The 20,617-nt window shown below is 42.4% G+C and overlaps 3 protein-coding genes across 4 annotated transcripts; 1 reads left to right on the top strand and 2 right to left on the bottom strand.

Moving 5' to 3' along the window:
* Window positions 1-16: 16 nt before the first annotated feature.
* LOC117726350 (DENN domain-containing protein 11-like) lies at window positions 17-9,213 on the bottom strand. Its single transcript, XM_034526582.1, has 9 exons — window positions 8,532-9,213; window positions 6,601-6,700; window positions 6,173-6,331; window positions 4,490-4,646; window positions 4,258-4,396; window positions 3,542-3,673; window positions 3,264-3,414; window positions 2,808-2,876; window positions 17-2,495 (listed from the first exon to the last, which is right to left on the bottom strand). Exons 1-9 carry the CDS (start codon window positions 8,932-8,934, stop codon window positions 2,300-2,302), a joined length of 1,506 nt encoding a protein of 501 aa, XP_034382473.1. The 5' UTR covers window positions 8,935-9,213; the 3' UTR covers window positions 17-2,299.
* Window positions 9,214-9,502: 289 nt separating this feature from the next.
* arl1 (ADP-ribosylation factor-like 1) lies at window positions 9,503-14,331 on the top strand. Its single transcript, XM_034526585.1, has 6 exons — window positions 9,503-9,629; window positions 10,376-10,513; window positions 11,139-11,220; window positions 11,480-11,591; window positions 12,298-12,476; window positions 13,018-14,331. The coding sequence occupies exons 1-6, from the start codon at window positions 9,626-9,628 to the stop codon at window positions 13,046-13,048; spliced, it is 546 nt and encodes a 181-aa protein (XP_034382476.1). The 5' UTR covers window positions 9,503-9,625; the 3' UTR covers window positions 13,049-14,331.
* Window positions 14,332-15,323: 992 nt separating this feature from the next.
* On the bottom strand, window positions 15,324-19,423 carry LOC117726352 (GTPase IMAP family member 7-like). Of its 2 annotated transcripts, none has more exons than XM_034526584.1 (2): window positions 19,332-19,423; window positions 15,324-16,572 (listed from the first exon to the last, which is right to left on the bottom strand). In XM_034526584.1, exons 1-2 carry the CDS (start codon window positions 19,336-19,338, stop codon window positions 15,698-15,700), a joined length of 882 nt encoding a protein of 293 aa, XP_034382475.1. In that variant the 5' UTR covers window positions 19,339-19,423; the 3' UTR covers window positions 15,324-15,697. The 2 variants fall into 2 exon arrangements, with proteins under 2 accessions (XP_034382475.1, XP_034382474.1); XM_034526583.1 differs by lacking the exon at window positions 19,332-19,423 and adding an exon at window positions 18,246-18,352.
* Window positions 19,424-20,617: the final 1,194 nt, after the last annotated feature.

Raw genomic sequence — 20,617 nt, 5'->3', positions numbered from 1 at the left:
CAGACTGAAAACTGCGTTTGCCTTAACAGTGGTGATGCACTTTATTTCTGAAATGGTTTTACGGTAAAATAAATAAAGTGACGGTGTTTTAACATGAGTTGGATTATCCCTTCACCTACAAAGATGGCTGCTTCAGCTTTGTACACGTAGTCTAAGGTGCCATGCGATGTGGCGTGAAGAAAATGCTTGAGGTTGTTTTCGCACAGCGGACACATAATTGCATGAGGGGTTCAGTGGTGCACAGAGGCTCTGTGGGATCATATTTGCCTTATAAAACACATTCAGCTGACCCCATTTCATCAGATACAGCAATTGAATATTTACACTCAATGATAAACGGCTAAAGAAACTCTAAATAAACGGAAACATGTGTAATAAAAAAATGATCATTGTAAAACATAAAATGACAGAATAACATTGTGCCTGGCGTGCAGCAACCGAAGCACCGGGTTAGCTTCTGCGAAATGTTTCGATGGGGAAAAGAAAGCATTCTTCTTCAGATGAAAATCAACAATATAATTGACTTTGTTATTTCAATAGAATTAGTCTTTTTTTTTTTTTTTTTTCTGCGCATGGATTTTCACATTGCAGTAATGTAATGATGGTTAGTCCAAAATAAATACCCCCAACACCCTGACCTTGCTACACACATTAAGATATACCTGCCCTATGGAGGTATGCAGGCTGAAATCAAATGTCCCACCAAAGGGAATAATAACTAGAAGCTGCATTCATCAGGAACGTGAAGGAGGTCGCTAACAAACTTGCAGAGAATTATCACTAATCTGTGGAGCTTTTTAAGCCTCTTAGCTAGTTACTTATGGAACATTTAACTGTACGGTTCAAACTCACTACTCAAACAATCATGTTTCCAGCATCAACAGATTGTGGTTTCTTTTTTTAGATTTTATGCTATCTATTCAGCGCTAAAGGGGAGACGTGCAGCGTTAGCCGCTAGCTGGTGAAGAAAGGCTAGCAGCTAGCAGCTTAAAGCTATTTTATTTTCCAGCAGGTGGTGAAGGCCAAAGAAGAGCTAAAAGAAACAAAGTAAAAACATGACTCCATGAACGCTTATGTTTCTTTTCCAATTAGGCCATTGTTCACTAATTCGTTATCCATTAAAATTGTAACAATCCAAAATCTGATTAATGCAGCGTTGACACTTCCTGTCTGAATAACCGAGAACCTTGTTTCTTTTATGTCACTTATGCACTACATAATGTTACTTCTCTATTGACGAAGCCGAAAGCATACGTTGCTGTGCTGTGCTTTAAAATGTACAGATGTACCTAAATAGTTAGTGTTGCGTCTTAACCGATTCTCTATGCTGCAGATGGAAGCTGTTAAATAACCTCACAATAAACTCGGTGTCTCTGAACAGAGAATCAACTGAAGTTGTGAACTCGCTCCCTGAAGGCCCGTCTTTGTGTTGATGCTGGAGCTGCCAACACAACGGGACATTTAAGAGCAGCATCGGAGACCAAACTGTGCTCTTTGGGAGGCTGAACTGCAGGAGCAGCGATGCAAATGAGCCGTTTCAAGTCGCCTCCGTGTCCACGTGAAAAACATCGGATTTGGTCTCAGTAATTTGTCTCAACATTAAATGACAAACTCAATTTGTCGCAGTTAAACGACAAATCTTAGTCAGACTAAGGTGGGTTTGTCCTGCTTGTAGTTACATAGAGGCTTTTTAAATCCAGCACTTGATACAAGGAAAGCAACACTGGCAGAGGACCCCATATCACACATACACTGACACACTATACATAAAGGGAGGGGGGGATTATTTACAGAACGGCTACCACTTTCACTTTCATACATCAGTTTTATTCACTGAAAACCCACTAATCCATGGCTCCATCTTGCTCTCAAATTTGACTTGATGTCCGAGTACAGTTCAGGCCACTTTAGTAGTCATTAATCATCATGGACCTGCCATCCATGGCATTCAAACACGGCTCAGTGCTAAAAATACTGCCGCTGTATCCCATCCAGAGAGTCACTTTTAATCAGCCACGGGTAAGTAATCCATCCTGAGCCTCCATGTGTCGAGCCGAATTGACGACATTATTCTCGGTGATAATACACGAGGATGATTGTTGCCTTTTCCAGCAGGTTGTGAGGGTGCACAACCACGGTGAACAAAAGCAGCACAGGGGTATATACACAACAACAAAAAGGTTATTCCAGAGAAATTCCAAGCAGTCCTGAAGACTCCAAGACACCAGTAGTGCAGCACTTGACGTTAGCTCGAGGCAAATCGACCCCCTTTTTAAAACCAGCACTCATCAAAGGTCTCTCAGCTGCAGCACAGTTGCTCCGACACCAGCAGGGTGTCGTAGCCATAGATCTCCAGCAGGTGGAGCAGGAAGAGACGGTCTCCATGAGGATCTAGACCCATGGCCCTCACGCTCTCCTGGGTCAGCGTGGGGTCGGGGCTCCCTGCCACCTCGCCGAGGGTCTGGAAAATCCTGTTGTTCTGCTCCAGGAAAAACCTGGATGAATCCACATTTAGAGAGAAGGGTGAGCAGCTGTACATGGCTCTTCACCCAGCTCCACAACTAAAAACATCTACAAAGATGACTGTTCCCCTTGGTTTTGTATGCTTTCCTCCCACGGCCCTGGTCTCTATACTGAAGGGGGGGGGGGGACTGCACAAATGTGCCCTTTGTGAGATTTAATGACTACAGTTGCTCGGGGAGAAAGGTCAGGTTGTCATTACTACCTCAGAGAGCTCTGCTCTGCTTACTGTGGTTAATCAGAGTTTTCACGCCACTGGCTGGTTAAATGAATCATGTTTGACTTACAGGATAAATAGATCCTCTTCACTGGACACACAGTCACCATTCTCCTCCTGGGAGTACAGCAACATCTGCCTGCGCACACACACACACACACACACACACACACACTTTATTTCTAGCAGTTCCATTGAAAACCTGCAAGAGACTGTGCATATATACCAATATATGTTTTATATGCTTGTGTTACACGTGCAAGCAGCTCACAAATGTATAATCACAGTCATAAATAATGTACTAATACGGCTGTGCACTGTAGTTTTACATCAGTGGACGAAGTATAGTGGGAGTGACTCCAAACTAATTACAGTGGCCCTGTTCATCGTAATGAGGGAACAAGTCATCAGGTGCTACAGTGCATTTTAATAGACTAAATTAAATCTAACGCTGGCCTTTTATGGGATTTCTTGACAATAAATAATATATATAGATACAACACCAGCATTTGATTCCCACACCTACCTCTGTTCAGTGAGTTTGCGATATTTCTCCCTGTCGGCGGTGCTGAGGCGGAGCAGCGGCTTCAGGCCGTCCCTGTAGGTCTTTACATTCTGATTGTCTACGTACACGTCATACAGGTCCTTCTTCTCCTCAAAGATCTTCTCAGTTGTACCTGAGCACATCAAACACACAGGATGTCAACGATTTGAGATGGCATTCGTACCCCTTACAGATGTATATTAGACCAACGTAGACCTCGTCTTCCCACAAACGTTAACGTGCTCCGAGCGTCCACTTACACGCCACGTAGGAGAGCTCGTTCTCCAGGGCGCTGATGTCGGCCACGTTAACGTAGAAGAAGGGGCGGAACTCGGGCACGGCCTCGCCGATCCCGGGGAGGGAGATGTTCGCCAGGCAGCAGCAGCAGTACACTGAGAGGGAAGAGAGATGCACGAGTGAGGGAGAGGTGGAGGGCGACACCGATACGGCTGGAGAGGAACTGCATGTCAAATCCCCAGACTCAACATAATAAAAATGATTAAAGACAGTTTTCCGCAGATTGTGTGAACTTTTCGAAAAGTAAAAACATAAAAATACAGATTTTTTTAATTGGGGGAATATTTAGAAATGTTGTAAAATATCTCTCTTGAGACCGATGATAATCAAGTGCTCCGGGGACTGGTTCCACCAGCAGACAGCCAATGGGACTTTTCCTTTGGATTTTAGATTATTGTAGAAAATAGGCTCTGTGGCAAAACACAAGTTTGTGATTCTTACATGTTTTAATCAGCAAGATAATATTCATAAATGAAGCCCCACTTTAATGATTTTTTAAACATTAAAGCAATCGTCAGAAGCAATAAGTTTAGGCCGTAAACGGACTACACAGCTGCTGGCTTCAGCTTCCTGTTGACCAGACACAGAGTGGTATCACTCCTCATCTGACTCCAGGCAAGAACTCCCAACATGTCTTAACTATTCATTTAAACTTCTATTGACATCAACACACTCTCACCTCTGTAGCAGACCACGCCTACAGGTGGCGGGGAGAAGATGAGGATGCGTCTGCGGAGGAGAGCCAGTTTCCACAGCACCATGATCTGCTCCCCAAAGAAGCGGATGAACTGGGACATACAGCCTGCCGGGTGGGTGATCTGCTCCACAGGTATTCAAACACAGGTTACGGAGTCACACAGTGTGGAAGGCACCAGCTGACGCAGCTGTAGCAGTGTAAACGTCCTCCCTACCTTCATCTCAGGGTGCATGCAGTGGTTGATTGCAGCTCCCCAGGCATTGGCTGGACATGCAGTAACAACACCATCACCACTGGGGGGCAGAAGTGCTCTCTTGTCCTCATAGAAGGCCTCCAGGGGAGAGTAGTGGCCTGGAGACTGAAGCTGGAGCCTGTAGCGAGGGACACAAAGAAAAGACATTCAGTGACAATAAAACTGGAAATATGTTCCTTGTTCAGCAGTTTTATTATATAGACTCATCTAAAATAGTCAAGAAGAGTATGTGGGTTTCTTGGCACCTGAATCTGGTCCACTTGCTTTTAGGCTCAACTTCTCTTAAAGTAAAATATGATCTGCTTGCGGCTGCCTCTAACTATTATATTCATCTGTGATTAATCCGTAATTATTCTGTAATGAATTAGTTGTTTATCCTGAATATAATACATTTTTAAAAAATCCCTTTTTAATAATTTTGTATTTATAGGTTTCCCGTCATATCACAAATCAAGACAATCATAAAAACAAAACCCTACATCCTGATAACCATCTATTTCCTCACCTAAAAAAAAGAAGAAAGTGATATAAAAATACACAAAAAGAAGGAAAAGGTAGCATTGAGGTAAAAAGAAAAAGATTAGAAAAGACCATTCTTGCAGCAGTCTGTTATGATACAATACATTATCAAATTATAAGTTATTCTATTCATCTCATGGCTGGATTTCACATAGAAAAATAAAAGGGAGGGGGGGAGGGGAGTATTCACTAATTCGTACATATCTTAACCACCTCATGACCAACATTGAGCCCTTTATATAACGGCGGTCAGCAGATGGGGAATCTGGAGCGAGCTACGAGGGGAATGATGAGTAAGGAAGCCTGACTGGGGGCCATGGCGGGGCTGGGAGTGTGGGAACCGGAGAGGGAAGGAGGCCAGGGAGAGCAGAGAGGAAAGGGGCCATGAATATAGGGAGGGATGTGTTCAAAGACGAGAGCGTGACAGCGGGGGGGGGGGGGACATCCCGGGATGGAACACAGAGGTTCTCGGCCCTCCGGCCACAACAGCAACATTATGAATGGGGCTTCGGGATAATGGAAGTGTAGCGCTATCGAGGGAGAGGAAACTAGAGTCAGGGAAAGAGTGAGAGTGGTCTATTTGAGACAGAGAAGAAGAGGAACTAGGAGAAGGAGGATCATCAGCGGCCCCTAGTGGACATATGTGAACTTACCAGTAGACTCATTGCCAAACGTGAAACCTTTTACAAGTAATACTAGTAATAGTACTGGTAGTAGTTTCTTGTGGGAAACTCTTAGAGTGAAAACATGAATAACTTGTATGAGACTTTGTTAATCAATTAATCATTTAAAGTAATTTATTAAGCTAAATAAATCAAATAAAGAATTACTGGTTCTAGCTTCTCAAAATCAGGTGTTGCTTCTGTTCTATTAACTAAATGTGTTTCACTTTAAAGCTCAACTTCTAAGCCAACACGGGAAGTGTGCTGAAAACACGGAAAACATCTACAACTCCATGTTCCTCCTGAGGAAGATGGTGTTGGATGATAAAACCCCGGAGCTTGTATCGTGGTTGTTTGTGTTGACTGAATGTCTTTGGGCCGTGGAACGTTAGTCGGACAAACCAAGTTGTTTGTCACTTTGGGAAATTGTGTGTGCGTTTTTGTACAAGCCAGCTCCCCTTACCTAACCTGGTGCTCCAGAAAGCTCATGTAGCGGTAGAGCAGGGTGTAGGAAGGAGACAGGATCCCCACTGACTTCATCCTCGCCCCCCTCTCCACCGTGCTCTCCACCGCCATGTTGGCAAAGCAGGCGAGGCCAAAGTAGCAGCCCTTCCGGAAGTAGCTGTGGAGGGAGAGAGGGAGAGAGACGAAGACATGAGTCATGACAAGCGAAGCTCCGGCCAGATGGCTGGGCTTTTTTTTGTTGTCTGTTTCCTTTTGCCAGGCAACACTTTGTGTCGCTCTGTCCTGCCGGGAGGAAGAAATGGGGCCGCATCCTAATACTAGAAATGATCTTTCTCCCCTTGGTCTTGTCCTTCAAGATGTACAAAAAAAAAAAGAAAGAAGGTAAACAACTTCCTCCACTGTGCAAATGCTCAGCAAACCGCTTACATGAAGTCTGTGGTGACCCGGTGGGAGCCGCTGGCGATGGCTTTGAACTCCACTCCATCCAGGTCCATGTCTTTGGGCAGACACCACTCCAGCATGTTTCCTATCACACCCACACAGCAGAGAGAGAGCAAGCAGACAAAGCACTGGTATCAGACCCGGCGGTAAATACACTCTCACCCATTTCCTTTCACGCTTGTGAAACCACGGTGACGCAGGCCGACTGGAGTCCTTGTGGTTTCACTGTGTGGCTGAGCACATGTGGCCTGATGAGAGGCGGTTTTTAAATGTAATCATCAGCTACACTGAACAGTCAGTGGAAGTTCTGCCGAAAAACGTGGGTTGATTCATCAGATGGAGCCTCCAGATCCGTTTCATCCACCTGCAGCTGAACACCGAAGATGCTCCAGAACCACTGCGGTTATTGACTTAAAGTCTTTAGCTTTAAGTATCGTGCCGTGCAAAGTGCTCTATCAAAGCTATTTCCTGTGCGGACAGACCAGTGTTAACAGGGCCCTGGAGACCTCTCATTTTGTCATCATGTATTTTGACATCCCATTTGAAGCACATCAGAATGCTTTGTCTAAATTCTGTAAGAAATCCTCCTCAAATCATTGTTCACTCTGGCAGCCTTATGCCACATTAGTAAAGGTGCTAGAAAGTAATCCTAATCCTAATCTAATTAATCCTCTACTTGCTCTGCTCCAGTGTGGACTCAGAACTCTCATTTGTTCATTTAAACCATCAGGCTGTCTTCATGACTTTGTTGCACTTTTAACCCTCTTTTCTTGCCTCATTTCCTGTCACTTCTCTAAGTATCCGAACCACACCTGACTGCATGTTTTGGGGTGGATTGCACCTGTTTGAATAAGCAGAAGTGGTCAGTAGAAATGGGGCAATTTGGGTTTATTATCTTGCGTCAGACACAAATGTCCTGATAGTTCACACATTGTTGACATAACTAGATATGTTGGTATACCATATGTGCAATTTGTCACACACTGTTTCATCTTGTAGAATTTAATATTATACTGAATAAAAGTGTATGTTTCTCTCCAAAGGTACACATACAGCCAACTCTCTCAATATATAAATATATTTCATATATATATATATCCCTACTGTATACTGTGTAATTATCCAATGTATTTGTGAACAATAATGGTGTGTGCTTTACATCATGTGTTACCCTGTGAAAGCTGGTTCTAGTATTCAGGAAAGATGTGGCATCAACTAAACTCATTAGTACACTAACATGATTGCCTGTATGGACCAGGAATTGAACCAGCTAATCTACCTTCATGTGTCAGAGCCACTATTGGACTGTGTCACATGGGGGTTGTCGAGTACGAATATTAGTGAACCTTCCACTAAGCCAATATGTTGTTGTTTTTTAAATGGTGTCATGTCAATGTGACATGCTGCAAAATCATAACGCACCTGCAGCTCCACCCTGCAGGGAATCTCCTCTGTCGCAATCGAGTCACGTGTTCCCCATCCTGTTGAACCGTTTAATCTCAGGATTCTTACATTGATTATTAGCACTCCACGTAAGTAACCCGATTGGCAGATTTGTTTTCACAGGGGTTCAGCCCGTCTTCAACATACCCCCCCCCCCCCATTAAAAATGTATAGAGCTGCTCTGCAGAAACAGCTGGCTGGTGGATTTCCATCACAGAACTCATCCTGACATCTGGACTTGTCTGTCTAGGCTCGAGATGGCTTCAAATAAGGTCCCTAAACGTGTTGCCAGGTCAGAAAAGGCCACACCTGTAGGCGAAGGTTCTGCAGAGCTGGTACACACAGGCGCTCTTCCTTTTGGGCGTAAGACACTATGCATCTGTTGTTTTATCTCCCCCTGGCTAAGAACACGCTCCCTTCCCATCATTGTGTCAGCTGTTTAATAACTCCAGGTTGCATGTTTGATGTCCCACCTGATCTGGTATTGAAGGTGACCACAAAGACCGAAACGATCTGGTCCTTTTCCTCCCATTTCACCATCCTGTCTTCCAGCGATAGCTCCCTCGATCCTGAATCCGAGAGATGATCCTCGTTGTCGGACTGCAGGGCTTCATCCTGGCCCGTCGGGGTGCTGGAGGTCGCGGGTGGGGCGCCGCAGCGGTCCGCGTTGGACGCAGACCTGCTGGGAGTGGGACCCCCTGGACCGCTGCTCCACCCAAGCCCCGGAGCGGAGCCACCCGGTGAGGCACGGCTGTTGGAGGGGCTCGCCAGTCGGTCCTTGGCGTGTGCGGCCACCGGTGATGGTCCGCTGGGCTTCTCCGCGGACGGAACCTCCTCCCAATCCAGCAGAGGGGCTCGGTCCGACCGCTCCACCATCCTGTCGGCGGTCCCGCCTCGTCAGTCTCACAGATCGTAAATGATGTCTCAGCCGACGGGCACCAGGTCCATACGTTGATAATTATGGCTCAAAGCGATTCCCGCATTGTGGAGTTTTTCTTTCCTGCTCAGAACGGTTGCATTTTGCATCAAATTAATGTTGCGCGTAGCAGCGTTTACATCTATCTTTATAATATTTCTTGTCTGAGGTGATCATGAATGTGATGCTGTTGGGAGAGGGCAACTCCTTCGTCTAATGTGAGTTGCATTCAAAACAAGTCACCCGTTGCTGTCACATTCCCTTTTACAGAGAATAGCTAAGTAACATTTGGGAACGCGACACCGTTTTGGCATCTTGAACGCACCCTGTACCACAGCGTCGGGATGAAGTTTCTTTGCACCAACAGCACTTTCGTTAACAATATTTATGTTTTTATAAAGCAGATTCAAGCGTTTAAATCTAAAAACACGGTTTGTGCCTTTTTTCTTTTTTTAAAACGTGTCCTATAAATGTATCTTCGTATATTTTACATTTAACCATCCCGTTTTATAATGTGTTGAATGTTGCGAAACAAAACGAAGTCGAGGCGAGAGTCGGTGACATAGTACAGCGACACGTCAACCACACGGAAGAAGGTGCCCATCCAGCCTGACACAGAATCGCTGATTGAAGGGCCGTAGTCTTATCGAAATGGGTCAGTATTTTAACTACTGGCCAACTAAATATGTAACTGGCCTTTGAGTACGTGTAGCCTACATGCGTATGCATAGTTATATCTCTGGTTTGTATCTGCCTGCTTCCCTTAACGAGCAGCGCGACTTTTGCCTGCTAGCTCGCTCACGTCAGATAGCTGTTTACCGTGAACACCGTGTGTGGGTTTAAGGGTGGGCATCTCCTGAACCGGTTGTCTCCGAGCTATTCAGACGAACTGCTTTATAATTTACACAAGGGAATACGAGAAAAGCGGCTCAACTCGCAGTCTTCAGTTAAATCCATCATGCCTTAACGTCAGTTGCTGAAGCTAAGCTAACCATAGCTAACTTGTTTAACCACCCAATTAAAACTGACTGATCGGGCCACCGGCGTGTGAATTATAATAACCGGATAGAAAAGCTAAACCATGCACCCTGATATCTTTTGGGACTCGCATTTCTCTCCTTTTCTGTAATTCTTATTGCACATAAAGTAACCCCTATTTTAGCAGTTGATGTGTCATCAGTTAACTATTTAATGTTTATTGTTAAGTTAATGCAAAGTAAAAAAAAAAAAAAAGATTGAAAAGTGCCCATCATTGGTGAATGAAGCCCAAAGTGATTCATTTCGTAAAATAAAATAAAATATGACGCAACATTTGCTGTTTTCATACATTTTCTAGCCATCTGCTAATCAAAGTCGGCTTTTCTCAGCACTAATTTCTTCTTCTGTTTGACAATCCTGTAGGTGGTTTCTTCTCTAATCTCTTCTCGGGCCTGTTTGGCACCAGGGAGATGAGGATCCTGATCCTGGGGTTGGACGGTGCAGGAAAAACGACTATTCTGTACCGGCTGCAGGTTGGAGAAGTGGTCACCACAATCCCCAGTATGTACTGGTTTGTTATGTTTCTTTACAGGCATCTTGACACTCAGTTTTGCGAGAGGACATTCTTTTTCAATAGTGGTATGAGAACAACCTGTTCTTCAAGAGTAATTAGTTTGTCAATGGCACATGTGTGTACATTGAGAGGCTTGGTTACCATAGGAAGCCAGTCCGGTCAACATTCTTCTCTTTGGCACACAAGTTTTGACTGGAGAGACAATCACGCTTCACAGGATTGCATTGAATTGATTATATTTGATAGAGTATGTGCAGTACTGTTAGAGAGGATACCAGGAGAAAAACAAATAGTTTGAATTAAAGGCCATCATAAATGAAAGATTATTTGTCAGTTTGTGCTTTATAAAAAATGAAATGGAACTATACAGACATATTTGTTCTACTTTACAGAAGTACATTTTGGCTGATCAAAATCATGAGGACTTTTAAAGGTTTATTCACTATACGGACCAATTCTTTCTCTAAATTTCAGCACATGTTCTTCTCCTGCTCTCCCCCTCACATCACTGTGTGTTTTAGTGCATATCATAATCGCAGTACTCCAGACAAGATGCTGGTAATAATCAGGCTCATATTCTGACTCTATCCATTTGGATTTCTCTCCACACAGCGATCGGCTTCAATGTCGAGACAGTCACGTACAAAAATCTGAAGTTCCAGGTGTGGGATCTGGGTGGACAGACAAGTATCAGGTAGGTTATGAGGGGCAGATGTTGGTTCTTCTGTGGAGCTCTCAGGAGTGATTGTGTGGACATCTATGTATGTCGACCATGGACATAGCATCTTAGGTATAAACAGAGAAGTCAGGGCTTTGTAACCTATTAACAAGACTTTTTTTTTCTTCATTCTTGCATCTCGCCCACTCGCTCTTTGATGGACCTTCTCTTCTACCTTTCCATCCTGCTCTCTGTCTCTTCCGACAACCTTATTGTTCCTCTCTCTCCTTCCCAGGCCTTACTGGCGATGTTATTACTCAAACACCGATGCGGTCATCTACGTCGTTGACAGCAGCGACCGCGACAGGATGGGCATCTCAAAGTCTGAGTTGGTGGCCATGTTGGAGGTAAGTGGTCTTCTTCTCAACTAGAACCTAAACACATTGAACCATGTCAGGTGTGAGGATATTTCATTACAAGCTCCAACCATCATGCTAACGGCGGAGCTGTAGGAATGTTTAACACTTTGCCCAGATGCAAATTATTCATCAATTATTAGATGCATTTCCATGACATTGAATGTCCACAAAGGATGAATTATATTACCGTCACTTCTCCTCTACTGCCACCATGAGGTCACATTATGTATTTGTCCAACACTCGACCGTGACAAAATATGGTTAAAGTAATTGTTAGATGTCCCTAAAAATTAGTGTGTATTGTAATTTCACCTCCAACTGTAAGCAAATACAATTATGTGACTTAATTTGAATTCATGTGAATATTGAATATATTCACAAAATCCAACTTTCCAATTGTCCAAAAATATAATTAGAATAAATCAAAACAAATGTTTCTGGTTATATTGCATTGGTCAAATTCAAAATGAAAAATAGTCATTTTGAACATCCGAGACACTTTGTTTTTTATGTTTTTCTGGAAATTTCAAAAAGCAAAATATAACTCCATCAAATCGTATTTAAGTGCTGTTCATTTGCTTCCATCACACGGATACTTTTAGCTGCTATTTGGCAAATCTCTCTCTCTCTCTCTCTCTCTCCCTCTCTCTCTCTCTCTCTCTCTCTCACACACATATCATTGTGTTTCATCCAGGAGGAAGAGCTGAAGAAAGCTATCCTGGTGGTATTTGCAAATAAGCAGGATATGGACCAGGCAATGACGCCTGCTGAGGTGGCCAACTCTTTGGGCCTCCCCGCCCTCAAAGACAGGAAATGGCAGATCTTCAAGACCTCCGCCACAAAGGGCACAGGTCTTGATGAGGCAATGGAATGGTAGGTTTTACCATTCTTGGTGTATGGAGAAGTACTAGAAATGGCAGTAAATAGTTTTTAAATAGTTGTAAAGTAGGAATAACTCAACATCCTATTAGATGTCTGATGTGGTGAGAGAAATTAGTTTTTTATTTTCCTCCTAAACTGCATTTGTACTTATCAATTAGTCAACAGTGAGCACACCAGCGGCGCTGTGGTACTCAAGTCCAGTCTTAGCAGTCCTGCTGCTAAAGATATCCCAGAGCGCAATTTGGGCCAACAGCTTAAAAAAAGTAAATTGGCCAAAATATTTGAAATATCGAGTAATTAAACTGATATTGTTTTATTTGTTTTGTGGGGCCTTAAATACGTTATACTGACCTCCAAACAGAACAGGACTCAGCCTTGACTAACATCTCAATGGCCTTAATCAAGTATGGGATACAGCCCTGCATACCAGCCATTTTAAAGCCACAAGACAATGTGGAGAGCTTCATCAAGAAGTTCACTACATTACGCGTGCTCTACAGTACTGAATTATATTTGCTCTCTGTCCTCGTAGGCTGGTGGAATCTCTGAGGAGTCGGCAATAAAGGCTCCCACCCCTTCTGTATATACTCCTGACCTATGACCCTTCGGTATAAAGCCTTGTGACTGACCTTTCCCTTCATCCCACTGGACCCCTGATTGCACTCCTCCTCCCCACCAACCCACTTGAAGCCTTGGCCAAGCCCTCCTAATTCCTAACGCCTTTCAAGCCTGGGATGTGTGAAGGCTGCAGTAACGTCTGGACCGGGTACACACTCCCAGTGCTGGTGGCACGAGTGAGGGTGTTAGAGAGATGTACGACTTCAGTGATGGACAAGTTAGTATCTACATTTTTGTATTTTGGAAATGCAAAGATCCGCCCGTGAAAAGGCGTGTTAAATGTTGCTAATTTTACAATTGAAGTGTCAACACTGAAATATGTTATCGTGGATTACGAGGAATCTATAAATAAGTCTCCTTGGAAAGCCCATCCACTCTAATCCTCTAGCGTTCTTGAAATCGGGTGTCTTTGCTGGACAATGCATCAGTTAGCTTCATGCTCTCCCACAAGAGTTGAATAGTTCTCGTGTAGTGCAGCCACAAGATGATCCGTAGTCGATGGGCACCCACGTGATCCATCGGGAGGCAGTATTTCCCATAAAGGCACAGACGTCATCGGAGGTTCCTCAGTACAGACTGCAGTCCTGCTCCTGAACTCAACACCCAGAGGACACATCATCACTAAGAAGAAGAAGCAGCTGCTTAATTGCCAACTCATTAGACAGTTTTGTATCATATGCTGGACTAGCCATACCTCTGTGTGAACAATCAACCGGCTTGTAGAAAATGTTCTGGTTTATTTGTGAAAATTGCTAATTTGGCCTCTAACCGTGAAAAACAAGTGCTACCCATCCACTACATGTCCTCTGGACAAGTGTTACTGCAGCCTGGGCTGTTTTTGTACTATATCGTCAGGCAGATACAATGTCATGGATTTCTATGGTTTTTCTTCCTCCTGTTTATTTGTGTTCTCTTTTTAAAACAAATATTATAATAATAATAATTACAAAGCCTTTTTCCATTGAAATTCTTGAATGCGTCTTTGGCATATTAGTCATTTAGTTACTGAACATTAACTGTACGCTCAAAGTTTTATGGTTGCATATTTATATCTGCTTGTACAGTGCAAATGATTCTCAGTAAAGATTGCTATCAGTGATTGTACAATTCTGTGTTGACGATCTCGGACATCTCTGAGAACAAAAAGGTTCAACTGCACGGGATCCAAATCTGAGGACAATTCTACATTGTGTTCACAGCGGGGAAATAAAATGTAGAGGTCAACGGATTAGCGATACTCATCCTGTCATGTTGCTTTTGGAGCCGGCCTCAAGTGGCCATTTGAAGCACTTCCTCATTGGTTGACATTCGAGTCCATCAAATGTCAGCGACCAGCTGCTCTGCCGGATGTGTACACGGTGTGAGGCGGGCCGCCGCACCCAGCAATCAGGGTGTGGTTCAAACTGCCATGACTTCCTATCAGATATTTGTGTGGATTTGTCAGAATTACCATGTACATTTTTGAGTTATGGCCCAAAACGTTTTGTGAGGTCACAGTGACCTTAAACGTTGATCTCGGTGCACTAAATATGAATCATCTGGCTTTTCTGAGATATATCTTTCACCACAATGGGACTGACGGGAGGTCAGAAAAAAAAATCAAATTTACTTGATCTGGTATGACCAATAGCTTATGGTGGCTAACGTTAGCTAATTTTGGAAAATAAATAAATAAACAGAAACGCCCCCCGGACTCCCCACAGTGACTTTGCAACAGGAAAAAAATAATAATTCAGTACAAAAAAACTTCTCAACACCACCGATGTGTACTGGTTCCCTTTACGCCCTGCAGACAAACGTTGGATAATACGTATTCATATTAAAGGCTTGAAGAATGTCATACATAATGGATGGAATACAGAGACCTTTTCATACCTTTTTGGGGAGGAGTGTTTTGTCTCTGAGGGACACAAATTATGTAATTTAATCTGTTTTTATTAGTAGTAAATATACTAAAAACAATATGGTTTAACCTGTGGCCTGAGCACAGTACTTATGTCTAGTAAATGTAAACATAAAACATTGTGGGAATCAATTTAAAATTAAAATCTGCTTCAGAACAAACATTATCAGTGTGTCCTTGGTCTGACCAAAGGTCATATGACACAACCAGGTTTCTTCCTTTGATTTGTAGATCTGTGACACAGAGGAAAAGAGGAATCTAGGCAGCTTTGGATACACATAAAAAGTATAAATGAAATGATACTAACTCAATAATTGTTGTTTTTTGTCTTGTAATTGAATTTATTGACAGTTAGAAGGTACAAGTATAGTCAGCCTTTAACTTCAACAGCATAGGTGGTTACATGAAGAAAGCAGCTGAAAAGACATGAGATCCATCAGCTGTTTAATGTTACATAATACATGCATGACTAATTGGCACATACAAACAAAACAGAAAATAATCACCATTAAAGGGTACACATTTAATATTTCACTTCCATGAAGTTGGTCTCACATGAGACAGATTAATAAGAAGGAGAAAAAAAGTGTTCCAATATGTAATCAATGTGTGATTAATAACTACCTCTATATTGTACTGGCTGGTGGACATCAGCTTGTTCTACCACCACTTCTGCCAGTTCTGGTGCTGCTCATTCTTCATAAAATGGGAGTGCTTTCTTCAACACCTTCCCAAATCTTGAATAGAGCAACATAGTTGAGACGAATGTAAATAATCCAGCTATGATTGCAAACCTCTTAAAGCAACTCCCCCATGTTTTAGCTGCAGCGTCTATCTGCTTCTTAACGACGTTGCTTTTCGCCTGCTTCACGATCTCTTCCTGTGACATGTTTCCTGATGACAGTCTAATGACATCTTCCTCTTTCTGAATCTGTTCCCTAACTCCTCGTAGATTTTTGTCTGTGTAGAATTCTCCCTTGTTTCCCAGCACTAGCTGGGTGATGGTGGTGAGCAGCTTTGCCACCTGGACCTCGTTGCATCTGTCGTCCCCTTGGTTGCCCTTCCAGTATTTATTATCAACGACGTGGCATCGGTCCCCGCACTTCTTCACCAGGTCACCCAGATTGCCACTTTCCTCAATATACTTCTCCAGTGTCATTCCCTGTTGCAGCTGGTCGCCATGAGTGAAGACAATCACGGCATATTTTAGAGCATTTTTAGAGAAGTATTTATAAATTTGTGAGACGACATCCTCATTGTGCTCTACGAATTTCTCCACTTTGAGCACAATGAGAAAGACATGAGGCCCAGGAGCGCACTCTGCGATGCAACTCATCATCTCAGAATTCATCTCCTCCTCAGACCTGCTGGGGTCAAAGAAACCAGGAGTGTCAATCAAAGTGATGCTTCTTCCAGTGACAGTTTGGATTTGGGCTGTAGTGGAATGTGTTTCCAAGTCGCTCAAAATGTTTATTTTGAATATGGTGTCTCCAAATATGTTGTTGGCAAGGCTGCTCTTTCCAACTCCGGTTTTTCCCAGAAGGACAATCCTCCACGTGTTTTGCACTGGAAGAGAAAAGTGACTGTATCAGTAAATCAGTACATTTGTTCCTGTAGTTCGGTTCATTTGGTCCGGATCAATGAAAGAATGGAGTATTTTAGTTCTGGTCCGGTCTCTGTTCACACAGACCTTTTCCAAACAAAACTAAGAGGAGAAAACATGAAGTTATACAGACTGAAAGGCAACTTGTTGATCAGGGAGCACACAGACACAAGCGTGTTGTGTGTTTCTGTGAGATCACTGGCACACACCTTTTAACTGGGAACAGTCTTTGACCTGCTAATCAGGGGAAATACCCGTCTGGGGTTTGTTTAACTGACCCAACCAGGTTAAGTGTTAAAGTAACTAGTTGTAGGTAGAGAAAACAACACTAGTTAAAGGTGCAATATCTGATATAGGAATCATTTTGATTACCTCTCAATGGCTCTTAGCTTGGCTCACAGCTAAAAATGCTAACAGCGCTAACAGTGCAAACTACTACGAAAGTGCTGACACTAGTAGATAGAGGTTCTTATCAGCTGTAACCACCGGTTTAAAGTACAAGTACCCTAAAGTACCATCTATCAGATGGCTTATTTCATCAGAGACACTAAAATATAATATAACTTGTAACTGAGGTATATTTTTAATATAGTTTAATTAGAGAGTATTGAGAATGCCGCTGTTGGGGACACATGAACATCTGCAACAAATACAACCTCTGTGGAGCAAAGAGTGCAAGTGAATGCATCATCAATACCTTAGTGCACAGATAGATAGATTGTAGCTCATACAATGAAAACGATTAGAGTAATTCAATTTGAAGTTGAAAGTATTTAGAAAAAATATAGATTTGTATTGCACAATACTGTATACACATTATATATTGTATTTGTATTCATCAGCCTATATATTATGTTCTTAGTATCCATATTAATATTATTCAATTGTATTATATTACACTTCTATTTATAATTAATAAAATATTATTCTTATTTATTTGAAGTACTACATTTACATCTACTCCTACATTTCACTTTATAATAATTACACTTATATTCCATACTATTTATAAAGACAGACAGACAGACAGACAGACAGACAGACAGACAGACAGACAGATAGACAGACAGATAGATAGATAGATAGATAGATAGATAGATAGATAGATAGATAGATACTTTAATAAATACATGTTTTTCATAGTAGTACATGTTTACAATATATACAATCAAATAAAATAGCAGGGCAGGACATATTGCATTTAAGAATTGTAATAATAAAGAAATGAAAATGAAATAAAAAAATTACATAATATACTAGCCTGTATTTCTTTTTATTTCTTTTAACCATGTCATGTTGTACTGGTGCACCACCACAGGATTGCTGCTGTCAGTAAGCTCACGCGCTGTCTCGCGAGACCTCGCCCTGTGACTCTTTTCCCTTGTCCTCTCGCCGTGACTCGCCTCTACTTATTTATATGTCTGACTTGTTCCTCATCTTCAGGCGGATGAAACGATCAAAACACATTACACTTGTTTTAATTCTCGTACGTTACAAAGGTGCCTATAAGTAAAGGTAACGGTCCACCACTAATGGTCACATAATGAACCTACGTCATAATATATATTTCATAAAGTAATGTACAGTGAGCAGCGTTAATATATCATAACAACTGGAAGAAGTAAAAGTAACTTACTGTCCATGTTTTTTGAAGATAAATCAGCGAAGAGTAAAATGTTTCAACCAGACGACGTGCTACGTGTCTCTTCTCCTGCTGCTCCTTAAGTTTCACTTTCACTTACCGTGGGGCGTGTGTGTGCGTGCGTGTGCGCGTGCGTGCGTGCGGGTGCGTGTACTGGTGAAGAACAGAGGATCATTTTGTAAATCTGAGTTGTGTTATGTATCTGGAACCGAGTTTGATCTGATACATTTACCTTGATTTTAAATAAATGTGCATGTGACACATTGAAATAATAGCTTTAGCGCCCCTCAGTTTTCACCTATAGCTACTTGATCCAAATACTGGAGGTCCTGATTCAAAACTATTACTTTGATCCACTTAAATTATTGTTATGATAAGTGTAATTTTAATAAGGTGACTCGTGAAAACAACATTAACAATGTTTGGCAGAGTACAGTCACCTGCTTAAAGAGAGCACACAACCCTGACAAAGGCCACGTTCACGACCTCCCTCCAGAAACGTTTTTATTTTAAAGAGTGAATACATATAATATATTTTATATATATAATAATATTCAACATTACTATAAGCAACAGACCCGGTCACGAACACCGGAAGTGACTCGGAATGAAGCAGCTTCATGTTGAAAACCGCTGTTTCTCCGACGCTGATCTGAGACCAGCTGCAGCTCGTTTGATTAGCTTGTTTCTCTGACAACCGGCCCACCCCACAGCCAGTGATGACGCTCCCTCTCTTCATTCACCCTCTACCTCGCTCGACCATCGCTTTCTCTCAACCGGAAAAGAGCAGTGAACTATGAACGTCTAGAAACTATTATTTTTCTTTCAAGATGCTGTTTTCTTGTTTTTCTTTTTATTCAACACACTCTTCCATATCTTCAACAAGTACTACAGGAATGCCATAATTAGTTTATAACTTTTCACAATGTGTTACGTTACAAAGGTGCCTATAAGTAAAGGTAACGGTCCACCACTAATGGTCACATAATGAACCTACGTCATAATATATATTTCATAAAGTAATGTACAGTGAGCAGCGTTAATATATCATAACAACTGGAAGAAGTAAAAGTAACTTACTGTCCATGTTTTTAGAAGATAAATCAGCGAAGAGTAAAATGTTTCAACCAGACGACGTGCTACGTGTCTCTTCTCCTGCTGCTCCTTACCGTGGGGCGTGTGTGTGCGTGCGTGTGCGCGTGCGTGCGTGCGTGCGTGTGGTGGGCGAGGGGAGTTTACTTTTCCAAGTAAAAGCTTTATTTGTTCAAATAATATTTGTGTCCACAGTTTTCACTAACGTGGCTGTCTCGTATAGTCCCCGACGCTCTGCTTGTTTATCGTGCATGACGTTGCATTGTGAACGTGTTGCAGAGCAACGACCACGGAGACGGAGAACAGTCTGCGGGGTTCACCGCTCAAGTCTGCAGGGGCCCAGCAGAGGCGTTCACGACACACACAACACCTTTGTGCACACACACGACACACTTTGTACCAAAATAAAAGAGGAAGAAATATGAAAATGGTATGGATTAGTAATAACTTAAATTATTACATTAATATTTGCAATTAACGCCCCCCTAAGCAGGCTGAGGCGGTCTTGTGTGATTTGAGGTAGGTTTGTTAACGAGGTCAGAGGTCACTGAACAAGCCTTATCGTCCAGTGCCTTATCTCCACTGGGAGAAGGAATCAGTCACGCAGCAAGGCTGCACACCTTTTCAGTTTGAGTCTTAAAGTTAGTCATTTAATCCTGTTTCACCAACTAAGCACAGATAAAAGATAAAACCATGTATTACAAATATATGATGTAAAAAATATGAACATATGTATAATCAAGTTTAAATTTGCAGTACATTCTGAGAATATTCAATATTCCAACAAATTTAATCCGGGGAGAGGGATCCTCCTCTGTTGCTCTCCTTGAGATTTCTTCCCTTTTTCCCCGTGAAAAGTGTTCTAGTTGTTCCTGATCCGATGTGAGGTCCTGGGACGGGGATGTCGTATGTGTCCAGACCCTCTGAGGCACATTTGTAATTTGTGATTTTGGGCTGTACAAAATAAACAGAATTGAAAATGTAATTACTATGACCTCACTACTAAGACCTCAGAGTGGCCTTGTCGACTAGAACAGTGTTTTTCAACCTTTTATGCGTCAAGGCACACTTAAGACACAGAAAAAATCTCACGGCACACCAACAACAGGAAATGATATGCAAATCAAACCCAAACATAGTTTCAGCATGAGCATAATATACTCTAAGAAATCAGGGAAACGCGTGTTCTATTTGTTGTGTTTTATTAAACTTAACATCATCCTAATGCCAAGATGGCACAGCGCACAACGGACTCGGTGCGGCAGGAACCCCAG

Source organism: Cyclopterus lumpus, chromosome 23 (genome assembly GCF_009769545.1).
Source record: "Cyclopterus lumpus isolate fCycLum1 chromosome 23, fCycLum1.pri, whole genome shotgun sequence".
Lineage (NCBI taxonomy): Eukaryota > Metazoa > Chordata > Actinopteri > Perciformes > Cyclopteridae > Cyclopterus > Cyclopterus lumpus.
This window is presented reverse-complemented; position numbering and strand designations above follow the sequence as displayed.

Excerpts from the sequence above, each read along its gene's own strand:
- arl1 (XM_034526585.1), top strand. Across the intron at positions 11,221-11,479 it reads GGTGGACAGACAAGTATCAG|GCCTTACTGGCGATGTTATT; the intron begins GTAGGTTATGAG and ends TCTCCTTCCCAG. Across the intron at positions 11,592-12,297 it reads AGTTGGTGGCCATGTTGGAG|GAGGAAGAGCTGAAGAAAGC; the intron begins GTAAGTGGTCTT and ends TGTTTCATCCAG.
- LOC117726350 (XM_034526582.1), bottom strand. The coding sequence starts at position 8,934 with ATGGTGGAGCGGTCGGACCGAGCCCCTCTGCTGGATTGGGAGGAGGTT. Across the intron at positions 4,647-6,172 it reads TTTCTGGAGCACCAGGTTAG|GCTCCAGCTTCAGTCTCCAG; the intron begins GTAAGGGGAGCT and ends CCCTCGCTACAG. Across the intron at positions 3,415-3,541 it reads CGAGCTCTCCTACGTGGCGT|GTACAACTGAGAAGATCTTT; the intron begins GTAAGTGGACGC and ends TGATGTGCTCAG.